Raw genomic sequence first — 18851 nt, forward strand, 5'->3', positions numbered from 1 at the left:
GCTGGACTGACCCTCGCCTATCCTCACTACATATGGATGGGACACGCGCGCGCACTAGGCTTTCACTTCTAGTGATTTTTACTAGTTGCCTAGTTTAGTAGTTGTTTAACTAGGCCTACCTATTATGTAAAAAGAATATCTTGATAATAATATTTGTACATTTAAAAACTGTGTACGTTGGTGACTATAACTATACAGTCACACACACACACACACACAGTGCCCATTTCAATCATCATTGGCATGAGTATACAGAGAAACAAACATCCCAAAACACACTGCTATGTACACAAACACTTCCCATTATACACACACGGCACACACACACACACACACACACACACACACACACACACACACACACACACACACACACACACACACACACACACACACACACACACACACACACACTCGCGCGCACACGCAGAAAGCTTGTTTAGTGAAAACATCTGGATATAATTACCAACTCGGCTGAAAGCAGAGCAACAGTTTTGTTGCCTCCGAGCTTCAGGGTTGGTGGTGCATGTGTGCGTGCGTCTCTCTCTCTCTGTGTGTGTGTGTGTGTGTGTGTGTGTGTGTGTGTGTGTGTGTGTGTGTGTGGTGTACGGGGAAAACAAATGGCACTTTTATTTAAGCAGTGAGAGAGAGAGAGAGAGAGAGAGAGAGAGAGAGAGAGAGAGAGAGAGAGAGAGAGAGAGAGAGAGAGAGAGAGAGAGAGACATGGACATGGACAGAGAGAGAGAGATAGAGAGAGAGAGAGAGAGAGAGAGAGAGAGAGAGAGAGAGAGAGAGAGAGAGAGAGAGGAAGTGGAAGAGGATATAACAGAGGACCAGCTATAGCGCGCTCCTATTTGGTGCTGCTGAGACAGTTTCATTACCACAGTAAAACCCAGTGTTCATTTCACTGAAAGCATAAAAATGGACCCATAAGGTGCCGTGCCAATCAGATGACAGGGTGCCGTGTAGTCTCTAGGGTATATTTCTATTGGATATAATCTCAACCTAGAGCACACACACATACAGTACACACACACACACACACACACACACACACACACACACACACACACACACACACACAGTAAAATCATCGCAATGAATGGATCCATTTGTAACTCAACACAGTGTACAAATGGAGCTGAATATACTGTATGGACCACAGTGGCACACAAAAAGTAGCCAGTGTACAAGCTCACAACGCGTGTACTCTATATCCACTAAAATTACAGGTTCTTTTGTTAGTTCACTGAAAAGTCACGGTTTTGGACATACAAGCATTCCACCCAAAGACAGCGACAAATTGAAAGTTACAAATCTGCCACTGTTGTATTAGTCAGAGAGAGAGAGAGAGAGAGAGAGAGAGAGAGAGGTGGACTTACCCCCACTCCTCCACATGGCAGCCTCACAAACATTGGGCTCACTGAACCTGCATGGGAGAAAAGAAAAGGAGAGAGATATGGAGACGTGGGACCAAAAAGCGACAGAGAAAAAGAGAACGAGGTCAGAGGTGAGGCGGTAACCGTGCGGACTCAACACGGCGCGGCGGGCGCTATATGACCTTTAAACTCGAGTATATGACCTCGTGACCTTCCACAATCAAACGCGCCCTGCGGTAGTAGCAGGATGAAATCAAGGCTCCTCTAAGCCACAGAGAGAAATTTGTTTTCAGAAGAGAATGAGCTTCAGTCTCCCGAGGGCACCGCGAGACTACACCACAGAATCCTGGGTCAATGTTCTGGACGTGCAGTTTTAAATGATCAGTCAGGGTTTTTCTGTGTGCAGTGTATCTAAAGTCACGGCTGCATGGGGTCACGTTGCTTATAGTTGACTCAATTAAAAATGGGAGTTTTGTCAATAGACTCATGTGAATAGGGAACTCACGTAATATGCACAATAACCATGTGGTTATCGGGAGACGGGGTTGGCCCTACGCCGCCATCTGTAGCCTACTGTATAGTTCATCGCTGCAATCACCTCTCTCAGTCGGGAGAGAGGCAACAACGGACATAAAACTGGACTGTAGCTACATTCGGCGGTCCTTTCCATTGCTAGTTCTACAATGTTTTTATGCATGTCTCTCTCTCCCCGGCAGTGCAGGTGGGTCCACCTTATTGCGTGGCCTTAGCCTGGAGCGTCTGGTTAAAAAACACTGGGCTGGAAGTTATGTCTCTACTGGGATGGAATCTAAGAGGGCCAAAGGGGGCTTGTCTATTAATGAACACACACAGACACGTGCATGTGCACACACAGCGCTACACCTGCAGCCACCAAACGGGTGACGGAGCAGAACCTGTTGGACGCTGGGGTTCACAGCGTCTCTCAGACAGTCCTTGGCTGATCGTAACACCTCCAACTGCTTTATTAGACTGGACCTCTTTATTATGACAAGCATTAACGCAGATCCCTTTAACAGATGCCACGCACACACAGGGCCGGGCCGGGCACAGGTTAAGCTGGAACAAAAGTCAAATCCTCCGTCTTCATTTATCCATTTGTATAAACTCGGGGAGTGTACGAATGTAACCAAATGGGGGGTGCAAATACGTTGGTTAGACACACTAACAGTCCGACAACACCGGATATGTGTGGTAGGTTAAAACTAACCTGTGGCAGGTTAAAACTAACCAGTGGCATGTTAAAATAACCAGTGGCAGGTTAAAACTAACGAGTGGCAGGTTAAAAATAACCAGTGGCAGGTTAAAACTAACCCATGGCTCTCGACACGCGTGGCAGGTTAAAACTGGGGGTCCCCAGGGATCTATACTATAGGTCCGCTCCAAACATTGTGGGCTTGTAGATCTGCTATTTTAACACATTCTGTTTTCCCCAGAAAAGTTTAAGTGGCTAAATGAACACTCAGGATTTGACAGACAGAGGGAGTTCACTGCCAGCGATCACAGACTTGACGGATATTTACGCTAGCCCGGCTAGTATAAACACCTTGTGTTTACTGCACGCTCAAATTGACATAGCTATAGAATGCCGAGGGTCGAATATTTATGTGCAGAGTCATGGGCATAACAGTTTAGTCTGTCATAGTTTTTGTGTTCGTGGACATCCTCACTATCCCCGTGTTTCAAAATGTTTTCAAGTATTTACAGAACAGAGGATGAAGTTACAGCAGAGGATGTGTTTAGGCCAGTGGTCTTCAAACCTTTCTCTCTCAGGTCGCGCAAATAACCTTTTTCATCCAAGGCGGTCGTGAATTTCATGTCACCTTACCTTGATGTCATATTATAGTTACGTAAATATGTAAACCCTTCCACCTAAGATATACAGCATGTGGCACGAGGAAAACTTTGAGAAAATAGTAGTTTCCATTACGTCAGATGAAAATAACTTCATTCATACGTTTAACCACTCCTGGCTGCATGTTGAAGTGTCCTTGAGACACTTGACCCCTAACTTCTCCCTCTTGCGTGGTTTCCTCCGCTGTCATGTCGCCTTGTGCGTGAACGTGTGGGTGAATGGGAAATACTTTTGGTCAAGCACTTCAGAGGAATGCGGTCCATTTGCTTTAATACATGCCTTTTGATATTATTTAGAATAAAGTTAAGAAGAAAAAAAGACAGAGAGACATCCAAGTAATATTAAAGCAGACCTGAACGAGACCTGTTTGGCTAATCGCTGTTGCGTAATTATCGCTTAGTGCTGCTAGAGGCCAAATTGGCTGAGTGAGCAAACTTCTTAAAAATAAATAAAATAGTGAAATTGAGGGGCTGATGTCATGGAAATTTGTTTTGTGTTTATATGGAGTGTGTGTGTGTGTGTGTGTGTGTGTGAGTGTGCGTGTGCGTGCATGCATGTCTTACAGTCCAGTTTCTGCCGTAGTGGGTTTGTTCCGTAGAGCAGCACGTGAGCTTCAGAGTGGACTGTCTGCAACTCCTCCAGAGTGGCCTTCCTACCACGGATACACTGGACACACACACACACACACACACACACACACACACACACACACACACACACACACACACACACACACACACACACACACACACACACACACACACACACACACACACACACACACACACACACACACACACACACACACACACACACACACACAGTTAGAGCGGAGCGGCATTTTTTGGAGGGGCAATGTTTGATGTTATATTAACTCATTTTGCTAACATCCCTTCTCATTCCAAATGCTGCAGGAATGTGCTGCAGAGAGCGCAATGAGAGATGGTAGTAGACACAGGAACGGGTAAACACCTGCTGCTAAACGCTCCGTGTATAACTGCAGTCCCGGAGGTGGCCTACCCATTTCCACTTCCCATATCCCCATTGGCGCGATTCTTCAGCTTCATTGGTGCAGCAGTACATAATTAGGAAGTTGTCATAATGTGTTTCCAGTTTAATTCTGCTGCCGCGCCAATCAAGCTAAGCTATGGGATTACAGTTATGCACAGAGCAAATTAGGACATCATAAAGAGATGATAGCATGCACGTGCTTTAGAACACTTTTCCATTATTTATTCGGCATTTGAGCCACGGACTAGTGGTTTGATGAAATTTAGCCCCTCAGACCTAAAACTTAGAATATAATAGATCTTTATTGTCATTGTAACATTGTAACATGTTCAACCAAATTAAAAGTGCCAACCGATCAGTGCATCAGAAACTTGGAACATGTTGTTATCGTTGGATAAGATTTTGCCCACAGTTCCATGCTGTATTGATGTGGTACCATAGGAGACATAACAGGTAAACGTTGATGTGGTACCATAGGAGACATAACAGTTCCATGCTGTATTGATGTGGTACCATAGGAGACATAACAGTTCCATGCTGTATTGATGTGGTACCATAGGAGACATAACAGTTCCATGCTGTATTGATGTGGTACCATAGGAGACATAACAGTTCCATGCTGTATTGATGTGGTACCATAGGAGACATAACAGTTCCATGCTGTATTGATGTGGTACCATAGGAGACATAACAGTTCCATGCTGTATTGATGTGGTACCATAGGAGACATCAAAATAACAATTCTCTAATTGTGTGTAGACGTGTTGTAAATTAAGTAATGCAGATGTTTAACAATAATTTTACTCTTGAGAGTGTAAAATTAAACCAAATGGTCCATTTACACTCTCAAGAGTTAAAGATCTATAAGCTTCCATTAACCAACTCTCCATCATTTAGCTGGGGACCACCTGGAACCTCCTCAAGGACCAATGGTGGTCCCCGGACCACTTGTTGAAAACCACTGCCTTAGAGAGACAGAGAGAGAGAGAGAGAGAGAGAGAGAGAGAGAGAGAGAGAGAGAGAGAGTATGTCTGACAAAAAGAGAACCCCAGAGAGATACCAGCACCACAGAGAGAGAGAGAGAGAGAGAGAGAGAGTCAGAACAAACGAATTAAATTAAATGAAAATATTTAAAGCGAGCAAGAGAGGTGGAAAGAGAGAGACAATGTGTGAAGAGAAGAGAAGAGAAGAGAAGAGAAGAGAAGAGAAGAGAAGAGAAGAGAAGAGAAGAGAAGAGAAGAGAAGAGAAGAGAAGAGAAGAGAAGAGAAGAGAAGAGAAACAGTTTGAAGAAGAAACAGCCAGAGGAGGTGAGTGATCCTCAGACTCTGCTGGGTCTGTTGATTGTTTGGTCCATTCATAAAACACTGCCACTACGCAACCAGGCCTACAGGCAGATCAGGCATGCAGTGTGCACGCAAACAAATAACACACATGCAGGCATACACGCACTGCAACGCACACGCACACGCACGCAGACACACACACACACACACACACACACACACACACACACAGACACACAGACACACAGACACACAGACACACACACACACACACACACACACACACACACACACACACACACACACACACACACACACACGTGATGATGTGAGCGAGATCACGCCTCAGTTGAAACCATTAAACTGTACTTGAAAGGACAAAATGCCTTTGGTGTTTTGTACGATCGTTTGCATTGGGACGACCGCATGTCAACAGCATACGTCGGCACACATGTGCAAAAGCGAGATAAGAGATCAAATGTTAAGTCTGATGGAAGTTTGCCAGTGTCTAATCTGTCGGGCAGTGCCATCTCTTGCAGCTACCGTGGATTGCACAACGCGAGCAAAACAAGTCAAACGAACTTTCACGGTAAAATGCATCTCGTTCATTTAACTTTGAAAGTGTGTTTTACACTTGCGGAGTCCATTTCTACACTTGTAGGAGTTTGCTTTATTCTACAAATCGGTCACTCAAGGCACAAATGTATACTATACATTGAACAAAAGTGTTATTTCTAAAAGTCCTCTATTAATAGTGCATTTCATCATTTGGAAAGGATAAACTCATCCCGGATGACTTCCCAGCTGTCTTTCCAAATGCAATTGTCTGTGTCTCTCTCTCTCTCTTTTTATCAATGAAGAGAGCTCACTGCCAGCTGAAATTGACCATGCACTGCCCCCTCCTGGTCAAGATTACCAACTGCACTATTGATCTGAAATCGACTGTATATCCATAATCCATGAACACAGCCTTTCATGCTATCCACCTTGTGTTTTCCATGACAGTACATGCCATTTTTGGAACACCATTAGTCTTTCCACAATGCAAAGAAAACATACATTTTAGTCAATTAAATCAACTGTAGATTCAGTCGACTAAAACCTACACTAAAAGTAAAACATTTCAGATGACTAACTAAGTGGAATTTTATTCAAAAAGACTATGAAACTAACTCAAAATTTGCACTGCTGGGGTGCCCACTGGCCTAGAGGTCCAGGCACATACCACATAGACGCATGCCTGACAGCATGTCGTGGGTTTGAATCCTGATCCCGACTGCCATTGCTGCGTGTCATTCCCAGTCTCTCTCTTTCCCTGTTTCCTCTGTGTATCAATAAAGGCCCCCCCTAAAAATATATATAAATACAGGAAAAAAAACCCAGTGCCTACCTCACAGTGCACCCTGAGGCCCGTCTCCTGCAGCCTGGACCAGATGCTCTGGATGCGTCCAGCATGCTCCGGGTGGCTTGTGGTGTTACCGCACATGCACTGGTGCTTCTGCATCAGAGAGTCGTACACCAGGCCTAGGGGGAGAGACGCACACCAATGCCTGGATTCAGACCGCGCACCCACTGTACGCACGAGCAAGAGATGCATGTGCGCATTTAGTGCTACTAAAAGTACGGCTGCCCAGCCGTACAGGTGCCCACATTAAAAGTACATTAACACAATACTGCAACGGGTCACTTCCGCCCGCGCAGAGAGCAGCGATGATGATCAGCGATGATGATCAGCGATGATGATCAGCGTGGCTCGGACATGACATGACATGATCAGGAGATAGCCTCCTGCCCTATGGCCACATGGCTCGGCAAAGCTTACTTACGTTGACATTTACGGATCTAGAGACAATAGTATGGCATCAAAAACATGTGACTATCCTTGAACAGTACCACCAATAAAAGAAAAGAAAAGAAAAGAAAAGAAAAGAAAAGAAAAGAAAAGAAAAGAAAAGAAAAGAAAAGAAAAGAAAAGAAAAGAAAAGAAAAGAAAAGAAAAGAAAAGTGTGATAGCAGGAGACCTGTAGTGAAGCGAGGCTTGGAGGGCGGGTCCTGCACCACCATGGGGAAAGAAGAGGAGGCCGGAGACGATTGGGCCCTGGAGAGGGGGCGGTGTCCGGCAAAGCTGATTGACAGGCCTGCCGCCTCCATAGACGCCTGGTAGTTCCTCAGCTGGTGCATCCGTTGCTGCTCCAATAGCAATGCCTGCTGCGCACGCACACACGCACGCACGCACGCACACACACACACACACACGCACACACACGCACACACACGCACACGATCACATTAAACTTTCATATTGATAATTGAGTTGCAATGTCTTTCCCTTGCCAGAAGATGGCGCTGAATACATGCAAACTAACAAATGTCTTGTGCCATACTGCACAAAACAGCTTACAGTATGTATGCAGTTATAACAGTATTGCACTATTCAGTGAAATAGCAAGATGGAACATTTCAATGCTGATAATGTGACAGTTAAATAACTGATATGTAAAACCATTGTATTCACCATGTCAAACAACTGTATGAGTGTATGAGCGAGTAAGAGCCCATACGATATAAACAAGGCAATGTAGCCCTTCTCACAGCTGACCTTGGTTCAGGTCTGACCCGAGGGACTCAGTTCCCCCTCTCTCTCCCACTTTCCTTTCCCACTCAGTTCCCCCTCTCTCTCCCACTTTCCCACTCTACTATATTGATACTTTTACTTAAAACATTTGAGTACCTTTTCAACCACTAAAAACCAGGCAATAGCCCTTCTCACAGCTGACCCCGGTTCAGGTCCAACCCGAGGCACTCAGGTGCCCACCCTAAACCTAACAACAACAACAAAACAACATGCACCACAGCGCCGTTATGATGGCGAATGTTTTATGTTCCCAAATGGAGTTGAACTACAGCCCCCTTCTGCTGAGGGAGGCAGGGCTCCAATGACAATACCTCCCAATTCTCAGGACAGCCAACAATAAACACTGCAGGGCTATAACGAGCGAAAAACAAAAGATAGATTAGGTGTTGTCGCAAATACAGTGCGCCTAACCATGAGCTTGTACACAGAGCAACAAACAGCCTTCACTGCTCCTAACCAAACTCACTGGCCTTGTGGTTAGAGTATCCGCCCTGCTTTTTCAGAGTCTTTGGTATGCCCCGGCTGGGGTTCGATCCCCGGCCGGGTCATACCAAAGACTCATAGGGTTAGGGTTAGTGGGAGATAACATAACTGCTCCTTTTATTCGCAGTACCGTAATAAAAATAACTTTTTAACAATTCTTCCAAATTGTTCTATGCACTTAAGAAGTTTGGAATTGAGCACATACTTGAGGGGAAATGTCACCGAAATGACATAAAGAGCACAGCTACACAGTCAAGTCTAACTCTGGGGGGGTCATTATTACACAGTGGTGCACACGCTTCAAAAGGGCTGCATTGTGCAACACTGAGTTGCGTTGCAGAGCGGACCAGATTCAAATAATGAATCATGGGCGAAAAAAAGTATTGAAGCCATTACGTCTGGAGTCTAATATCAAATAGCTCCTACCACATCGACATCGACATCAAAAGAGAAACCATTTCCAAGCCTTCTGCTGAAAAGTTGAGAATATTATTTTAAACTTTTGTGCGCATCTCAAAATCCCCTAAGGGTAAAACACACCACGTGACAGAGTTGTGTCAGCAACTTCTTCCTTCCGTTCCATCCTAATGGATGTGTCTGTCAAAAGAGTCTGAGCACCATGGCTACAGGGAGAGGAGGGAGTGGAGAGGCCTACCTGATTGGATTTGGATGAGCAGCCATTCGACATTGGCAAGCAAGGAGAGGACATGGTGTCCTGGCTGTGTGTGTGTGTGTGTGTGTCTGTCTGTCTGTGTGTCTGTCTGTCTGTCTGTCTGTCTGTCTGTGTGTCTGTCTGTCTGTCTGTCTGTCTGTGTGTCTGTCTGTCTGTCTGTCTGTGTGTCTGTGTGTCTGTCTGTCTGTCTGTCTGTCTGTCTGTGTGTCTGTGTGTCTGTGTGTCTGTCTGTCTGTCTGTCTGTCTGTGTGTGTGTGTGTGTGTGTGTGTGTGTGTGTGTGTGTGTGTGTGTGTGTGTGTGTGTGTGTGTGTGTATGTGTGTGTGTGTGTGTGTGTGTGTGTGTGTGTGTGTGTGTGTCCATGCTCCTAATGCCCATCTCAGATGGATAAATTACAGACTCCAGCGTGGTAGTGGAAGCTAGACTATACAGGAAGAGACGGCTAGAAGGGTTCTGTTTAGTACAAAACCCACTGAAGCCAAACAACATTGCCGTGGACGTCGCCTGCAGGGAAAGTTGGCCTGTGTTGATTCAGCTGATCACTCTGTTTCACATTTGATGTACAAAAATGCTGTTATTGAGGAGGATGTTTTAAAATTCACCATCAAAGCAAGACTGCAAGTATTACCAACCAAGTACAATTCGTCAATCTGGTATCAATCCACACTCCACTCTGTATAAACCATCATGATTCTGAACAACCCCTAGAATCCATCGCACACATACAGTAACAAATTGATGTAGTGCATACAAAAATGTGTATATTGCTCGCCACAACCGTATTGTTGAACTAGTGTCTGATGCAGTTCGACAATTATGTGCCATCCAGTGCAGCAGTGTATAAACATTCAAGAGTGTTACCAGATTGGTTTACTTGTGCAATGTGCATGCAATGTCTTTGCTAACATCCCAAATACACCTGATGTTGTTTTTGTTGACACCAGTCACAAGGAGGTCCTGATTGGAGGTTGGCTGTGTCTTTGATTTGTACATGGACCGACCAGGGGGGGAGGGGGGTGGCATGCTTGTGTTTATGTGGGAAAGAATGAAAGAGAGGGGTGGCATAAACTAAATGTGAGAGAGAGAGAGAGAGAGAGAGAGAGAGAGAGACAGAGAGACAGACAGACAGAGCGAGAGAGAGAGAGAGAGAGACACAGAATTTATTTTCATGTTACTGTATGTGTAATTTAGATAGGATATTTGTGTGTGTGTGTGTGTGTGTGTGTGTGTGTGTGTGTGTGTGTGTGTGCGCGCACGCGTGCGTGCGTGGCTCGTAACTTGTCAGCATATAGCTCTCATCTCTGACACCATTGTGGAGGCGGCTAGGCTGCCTTTAGCCATTCAGAGAAAGAAGTAAAACCATCCATAGCACACTGACATAGTGCTATGGATGAAGTACAGCAGGAGGAATGGAAGTGAGGGAGACTGAGAGACAGAGAGAGACGGACTGGGAGAGAGAGAGACAGACAGACAGGGAGAGAGAGAGACAGAAAGAGCGCCTACATGTATCTGTGGCATGGGTGTCTTCTCTCGTGACTCAGAGCTAAAATAGTGTGTGGAGCAGCGGGCCACTCGGGCAGACAGACAGACAGACAGACAGACAGACAGACAGACAGACAGACAGACAGACAGACAGACAGACAGACAGACATAATCACCGAATCGCAATTATATGAGAAAATCGCAAATCTTTTTGCATAATTGTCACTTCCATGTTGAAAAAGGTCCATAAATTTTCAAACATTAAAAAATAATTAGTGGAAATAACAGCGTACTGCTGTTATTAAGCTTACAACATGTTGTAGATCAACTATTGCCGCTATTTCTGGTAAATTTTTGGAAAATACTTCGTTACTACCAGACGATTCTGTCACAGAAAAAAAAAAATCCCTGGGGAAATTGGTTTGGTACTCCTCAGTTTGAATTACATTTAGCTCACCCCAGTGTTTCGGGTGAGGGTGAGCAATAGGAGTCCACTATTCACAGTGAGACTTTTTTTGTTGCTGTGACGTAACCGTCCCTTGGAAATAAGTCTTCCACACCGAAGTTCCACACTAATATCTACGCAGTGGTATTAGTCTGGCCATGCCAGATCCCAACCCCCCCCTACCTGTCTGAAGAGGTGCTCCTGCTGCTGCTCCACCTGTTGCATGACCCTCTGCTCCCGCTCATCGTGTTCCAGCTGGGGGTCGGGGGGCTCCTGCTTGATGAGCAGCCCCCCGCCGCCACCGCGCAGAGGAGCTGCAGCCGCATCCTGGACGGACGTGTTGGAGGAGTTGGACGACGACGACGAGAGCCCCTGGTGCTCCCGGAGCTCCTCCTCCGTCTCCTCGGGGTGGCTCTGGTGCTGCCGGCCTGGCAACCCGGGCCCCCCGGAGCCCGCCACTGCAGCCTGGTCGCCGCCGGGCTTGGACATCATCTGGACGGGGAGAGGCAAGAGAGAGAGGAGACCCAGCGGTTAACTCCTTGGATGCTGGTTTTGGATACCATGTGTAGAACACGGTTTCCCCAAACACTGGGTCGGGGTTCGGGGGGACCCATTTGTATGGGTCCCCTTATTTTTTTAAGTAATTATTGAAAAGTGGTTACGGACCATCCCCTAAGCTAAAAACAATAAATAAAGTGGTTACGGACCATCCCCTAAGATAAAAACAATAAATAAATGTGTGACGTATGAACTGACCAAGCACGGTCTTTGGTTTACGGCCTAGACAATCAAGGCACAAAAATGTGGAACGCCCTACCAACAGCCAGCAAGAAATGTGAATTCCTAGACTCCTTCAAAACCACTCTCAAAGAGCACTTACAGGCGGCTGCAATTCAAAACTGGCCCCTGTAAAAAAGTAAAAGCCCCCCCCCCCCCTCTTTATTTCTATACTGTACACGTTTTCCTTTTTTCCTAACCGTGTATATGATGATTTCTTTTTTGCATAGAAGTGTATATTTGTATGTCTTTAAATGTTTTGTCTTAGTGCTTTTTCCCGCTTTTACCCTCTTTTGTATTGACTTGTAGTGTCCTTGAACTGTACCGATTCTGCAAAATGTTAATAACGTTTTCAATCAATTATCACTTCACCCTGAACTGTATCTCTGGCAAAACCCGGGAATGCCAACATGTGATTCAAAGCCTCTGTTGTAAGACGGTGAGTCTGACCATGTGAGAACAACACACCTGTCCTTAACTTTGTCTAAATGTGTATGTGTACATAGGAGATGTTAGTACTGTACAATGCCAGTGCAGCAAAAGTAGACAAGAGACGGATTATGGACATTGATGCGTGAGTAAAAATCTTAATTCGTTTATTTTCCATTATACCTCTGCTACTTTTGTAAGGAGCATTATTAACAGACCACCTATGAGTCACACACAGCACAGCATACACCACTTAAGTTAACAATAATTAATAATATATAACATATTATGTTGGCCAACTGAACACATTATGATTTTATGCAGCTTCATTCACGACACACACACGCACACACAAAAATAAGTGACTTTTGTATTCATCCTTAAACTGGCTGATTGTTACAATAGCGATGTGTGGAAGTCAACTGCATAAGGTTTGCTAGGAATTGTATTTTTGGTCAAACATTGACTTAAAACAGATGGGGAAATCGAGCTATTCTGGGCGACTTCCACACACCAAAGTCGCTCTTCCGTGAATTTCTACGGCTCTGTGCTTTCTGAGTGCGGGACATTGAGACAAGGCAATAACAAAGGTTAGAAAAGGAGAAAAGAGAGGGAAGGAGAGAGGGAGAGGAAAAAAAAGAAAAGAAAAGTATTTGAGGAGGGAGGGGGGGGGGGCAATGTTGGGATCTTGTTATGGCAGCTGGGGCTGTCTCTGTCGCTACGGCAATGACAAGAGCAAAACACACACATGCACCCCTGTGCGCACATGCACACACTTCCCCCTCCAGCCCTCAACCTTAGTGTCTAAGGTCATCAGTGGGGTGGACGACTATTTGCAGATGGAACACACACGCACACACACGCTTGCACATGTATAGACACACACACACGCACACTTGCACATGTATAGACACACACACGCTTGCACATGTATAGACACACACACACACACGCACGCACACAGGGGTCTGGCTGGCACATCTCCCAGGGAACGGTGCATTGACGTCAGAGAGCAGGCTCTTGCCTCATCCCTGTTCCTCTTCTCCAAACAAGCTCTTCTTTAACACTCATAACACCCCCCGCCACACACACACACACACACACACACACACACACACACACACACACGAAAACTCAAGTGTTAATTTAATTCTTGGAGTGTAAAGATTTACCCTAAATTAGACCTCACAATTTAAATTAAACACTGAGGATTTTTACTGTGATTCTCTCTTTTTCTACCCCTCTCCCTCCCTCCCTACCCTTTCCAGAGGAAATAGTGGCTGGGATCTGAAGCGTGAGAGATGCAGACACTAAACAAACCTGTTGAAACGGCCAGAGGACAGAGAGAAGAGAGGGTCTAAGACTTGTACTGCCTTTTAAAGTCATACTGTGTAACCTTTTCAATGCAAAACAAAAGGCATGTTTTTCTACAGTAACCGTTTCACATACAGGTAGGCCTACTGTACATGAGTGTCTGGTCTGCCCCCTACACTCCCACCAAAATGACACAGGGACTCACAGGGGATGTGCTTTAAAACCGGAATATGTAGTGGAATATTGTTGTTAATAACACACATGTCGTATTGTCGTATCTGGCACAAACTATTTTCAGATGGGGGTCCATTCATCTGAGAGCCACCGCATTAAAGCTACAGACGCTTGTACTTGTGTCCAGTGGTGAATGTAGCTGTACTGTACAGCTACAGTATATGTCTCTTTTGGTCTGTAAACATTTTTCAATCCAGAACTACAATACAACTCGGCACACATAACTGCTCCCCCTACATTAAAATCCTCAATGTTAATTTGAACACTTTAGGGCCATGGTTCGCAAATGCTTTAGCTCAAGACCCAAAAAGGAAATTTATAGACGTTTGCCCGGAACTCAAACTAGTGAAATAGCAGATCTACAAGCTCACAACACGACGCTTCGCGCCACGTTGTGAGCTTGTAGATCGTATATTTTCAATACTACTTAATTATTATTCATTATTTTAATGCATGGAATGTCTTACATTTGTTTGTTTGTTAGTTTGTGTTTTTGGGAAAAGAGAATTGGTCTGTGAGACTGTGACCCAAAAATGGGTACCGTCCCACTGTTTGGGAAACAGCGCTTTAGGATGTAAAACTGGCCTCTCATGAGTTAACCACTTGAGCCTGTTTACAATTGTTTCTACATAAAATGCCATCTACGTTACATAAGTTGAGCCTTTGCATACACCTGTAAGGTCGCTGGGGCTAGGGCAAGTGCTACGAGCTAAGATGGAGTCTGAAGAGGTGGGTTTTCAAAGTAGACTACGGCGGAAGATTGGGAGTGAGTCTGCAGTTCTGATCGCAATGGAGGTGCGATTCAAAGCTTTGGAGCCAGAAGGGAGAATATTTTGGGACGTGTGGAGCACTTCCATGCGTTGGCTGATCTGAGTGCGCGGGAGGATTTGTAGGGTTCGATCAGACTTGCATGATTTGGGTGTGCCATACCTTTGGTTTCTTTGAATGCCAGCATCAGAGTTTAGTACTCTGTGCGGGCAGCGACCAGGAGCCAATGGAGGTAGCAGAGAAGGGGCAATACAGTTCTGGGGAGAATGTTCAGCAACAATAACAGATCTATAAACTCAAAGCGCGTTGCATCTCGTCTCGTTTTAAGCTTGTAGATCGGATAGTTTTGGCGAAGAGATTTGGTGTAGATGTGGTCCGAGTGCAGTTGTAACTCATGTCTGTTTCATTAAGACTACAGGGTTTAAGAGGTTAAACTCACTACGGAAGCCTGCAACACAGCAGGCCAAGTGAGGGGACGCAAAACATAGCGCTGCAGTTTAATAACGCAGGGAAATCTGGAAAGTTAATTTCACTAAGAAAGAAAATGACTGTAAAAAAGGACTCATAATGACCTGTTTGTATAGCCTACTTTTAGAATTGTATTAACTAGTCCTTACCCGTTCTGAATATATGAACAGCAAATATATATATAGTAAATATATATAATATATATATATATATATATATATATATATATACATATATATATATATATATATATAGAATGTTAGTGGTCCATGACATGAAAATGATGTTTGACAGTCAGCAATATTGTTGCTTATTCTAGATTTATTTTCGGATGTTCTGACTTTATCTGGCCTGTTAACATTTTCATAGACCTGGTTGCTTGTTTCCCTCTCAGTCAATGTGGCAACCCTGGTCATTGCCATGTTGATGATGTAGCTTAGCACACAACAGCTAGGAGGATGTAGCAGCCTGCTGGCGTCATGTTTAAAAGTATTTTGCGCAATTTATGACCCCGAATGTATGGATATGGACTTATGGCTCCATCGCTGCCTCTTTCTTTAGTAGAAGTAGAAATTTAACGTGTTGCTGAGTGTTTACCGTCCGCGCGCACACACACACACACACACACACACACACACACACACACACACACACACACACACACACACACACACACACACACACACACACACACACACACACACACACACACACACACACACACACACACACACACACACACACACACACACACACACACACAGCCTCCTGGCCTGAGGGGGTTGGAGTGATGTAAAAACAATATTTGTACAGTGAAATACATCGGTAAAATCGGTAGAATGTAGCCTATAGCCGGATTGTGGGAGCGTGCAGATTTTTTTTGCCATGGAGAGATGTGTGCTAATAGTGTGGCTCGGTCGGAGATAGACCACGGATAAACGGCTGTGCTGTCTATTAGGAGACACACACACATACACGCGGCGCCATATTGTATAGGGCACATTTTGTTGTGTTGCAGCGGTAGCTAGAGGAAGCATGCCAGTGGGGTAACGGTGAAAACGGTGGCCTGTGATGCAGGTGTCGCTAAGGGACGGAGGTGTGTGAGGGTGCGAGGTTAATTCACTAATAAATTCATTATTAATCATTAATGTGTCAAATGGGAAAAAGGGCTCCGTTACGCCCTCCATATAATTATGGTCCATGCCTGTGTGAAAAGTGGGAGTGATTCGTGCAGTTAATGATGAGATAACGCGCTGTCAGTGACATTCAGACATTCAGACAGACAGACAGACATTCAGACATTGTTAGAATTATTAGATAGATGTTCCGGATTTTTACGGAAAAGAAGTTCACACAATCTATCAATCCCGAAGCCTGATTCAGATTCATACTTTGTTGCATGCCATGCAGTACACGGCAAATAGCTGATTAAATTAAGCATAATATACTTGACCGTTCTTTGTGATACCTTGGCAGTCACTCTTATAACATAGCATCACAACATTTCAATGAAATTAACCATTATCCCTTATTTATATGGTAAATGCTAATATAACACGCACTGTAACGCATGTGTTCCTAATTAGCGTTATGAAATGGCATGTATTCATTTGGAGGCTTATAATACTGACAACCACGCATGGTTGTCACCGACTGTTAAGACTGATTTCATGGGCCTGGGTCATGGCTCAGTGGTCCAGGCACCATGGCTCCCGATCCCGACGGCCTTTACTGCATGTCTTCTCCCCATTTCCCACCAGCCTACTGTCTGTTCCTCCATCAAAAATATAAAATAAAGGCGCATTAAAGACTGATTTCATGAAATAGCTATAAAAACATTTAATATCTCATTAGGCAAAAAATATATATTTGTACAACCTACTTAGCAATTAATCTAATTAATATGCAGCTGACTCTGCTGTGACATTTCAATTAACGTGTTAATTAGCCAATGAATTGATTATCTTTTAAAAAGTGATGTTAGTGACTAACTAGTGACTAAATTTAACTGTCAACAGCAGTAAACGTGAAAACCATAGAGGAACAGGTACTATTTAAATACTTTATAGGAGTAGGATAGTAGTACACAAGTAGGATATATATATATATATATATATATATATATATATATATATATATATATATATATATATATATATATATATATACTGTGAGAGTGTATAAGTACGGTCCCCATAAGCGGCCATTTGGTTCCATTTAGACACTCTCAGAGTTAGGATTTTAGGAGATTTTTTATTCACGGTATTTAGAATACGCACTATAATCAACTAAGTTAGTATTGTTTGACTAAAGCTGTACAACATAAGTAAAGAATTATCAAGGATTTTTAGTGCAGTGCTGGCATTATCACTCACACACAGACACGTTCAGAGGATTACAGCAGATTGTGTAGCCAAACTAATCTCACAGTGAATCACACCATGCACCACTCTACTGCCGCGGCCATTTAGCATTCACTAAGCTTTGTTTTTAATCCCAAAGTCAACTTTATTTTTTCGGCGTGTCTAGCCGCCTATAAGAGGGGCCCGGTGTGTGTGTCTGTGTGTCCAAAGCTAATCTAACCGTAAACCACTGGACCGATCACGATCAGCTGGCACATTTCTGGTGCAGACTGCCGAAAGTATGTCCATTTATTAATTATTACTATTCCTTGTTGTCGGGCAGAAACCATGTCAACATATTTTTCTCCATATTTTCTTTTATGTTTTTTTGTAAACTAATTCAACATAACAAAAGTGTTCACAAAAGCCTGATTAGACGATAAAATTACAGGGAAAAAAAGTGAAATATCCCTTTAAGCTATGATAATGTGATTAGCACAGGTTGCCCCGAGTAAAGCCCAATTTTGACTTCGGTATACAACAGTTCCACGTGTTCATGTTGTCGTGAACTTGTAGATTGGCTATTTTATTGGGTGACACATGACGTATAAACCATGCAAGAGTGTGAGCTGAAAGTGTGAAAATATACATAAAAATTAACATTAACACTGAATCAGAATTCTGATAATGCCATCAGCACCTCTATCATGCATTTGCCAGTCATAGTAAGAGAGAGAGAGAGAGAGAGAGAGTGTGTCTGAGTGTGTGTGTGTGTGTGTGTGTGTGTGTGTGTGTGTGTGTGTGTGTGTGCACCTGTACGTGCCAGCGACACGTCTGTCTTGTTAGGAGCAATATACAGTAGCTACTAAAAAGATAATATCCATAAGTTGATTACAATGCACTCACTGTATACTGTACACTGCAATTCAAACTCATACATAGTTGTATGTTGCTGTCGGGCAGAAACCCCTTATCTCTTTTTAAATTAACACCCTACTTGATCACAGTACAGCGAACACAAAAGCATCAAGAGTAATAATAATAATAATAATCATCATCGTCATAATATAAAAGTATAAATAAGAACTAATGAATATATGTAGCCAAAACAAACACGCTGTTGCCATGGACGATAACAATTTAAACGTGTTATTAAAACTCAAGAGACCACAACCTGAATACTGGAATCCTGTGTTCATTTAACCCATTAAGACCTGAGGACCTGATTCTACAAGTTTCTATATCATTGGCGCTC

The 18851-nt window shown here is 43.9% G+C and overlaps 1 protein-coding gene across 4 annotated transcripts in view; it reads right to left on the minus strand.

Moving 5' to 3' along the window:
* The window catches only part of hdac4 (histone deacetylase 4), a 207244-nt gene that overhangs the window by 55309 nt on the left and 133084 nt on the right, over positions 1 to 18851 (minus strand). For all 4 annotated transcript variants that reach the window (XM_080785448.1, XM_080785446.1, XM_080785449.1 and 1 more), the window contains 5 exons: positions 11448 to 11756; positions 7569 to 7755; positions 6938 to 7071; positions 3816 to 3918; positions 1383 to 1429 (listed from right to left, as the gene is read on the minus strand). In XM_080785448.1, the coding sequence (XP_080641574.1) occupies positions 1383 to 1429; positions 3816 to 3918; positions 6938 to 7071; positions 7569 to 7755; positions 11448 to 11756 (780 nt within the window). The remainder of the gene's footprint in view (positions 1 to 1382; positions 1430 to 3815; positions 3919 to 6937; positions 7072 to 7568; positions 7756 to 11447; positions 11757 to 18851) is intronic.

The sequence above is a fragment of the Protomyctophum bolini genome (assembly GCF_963924005.1).
Source record: "Protomyctophum bolini genome assembly, chromosome: 16".
Taxonomy (NCBI): domain Eukaryota; kingdom Metazoa; phylum Chordata; class Actinopteri; order Myctophiformes; family Myctophidae; genus Protomyctophum; species Protomyctophum bolini.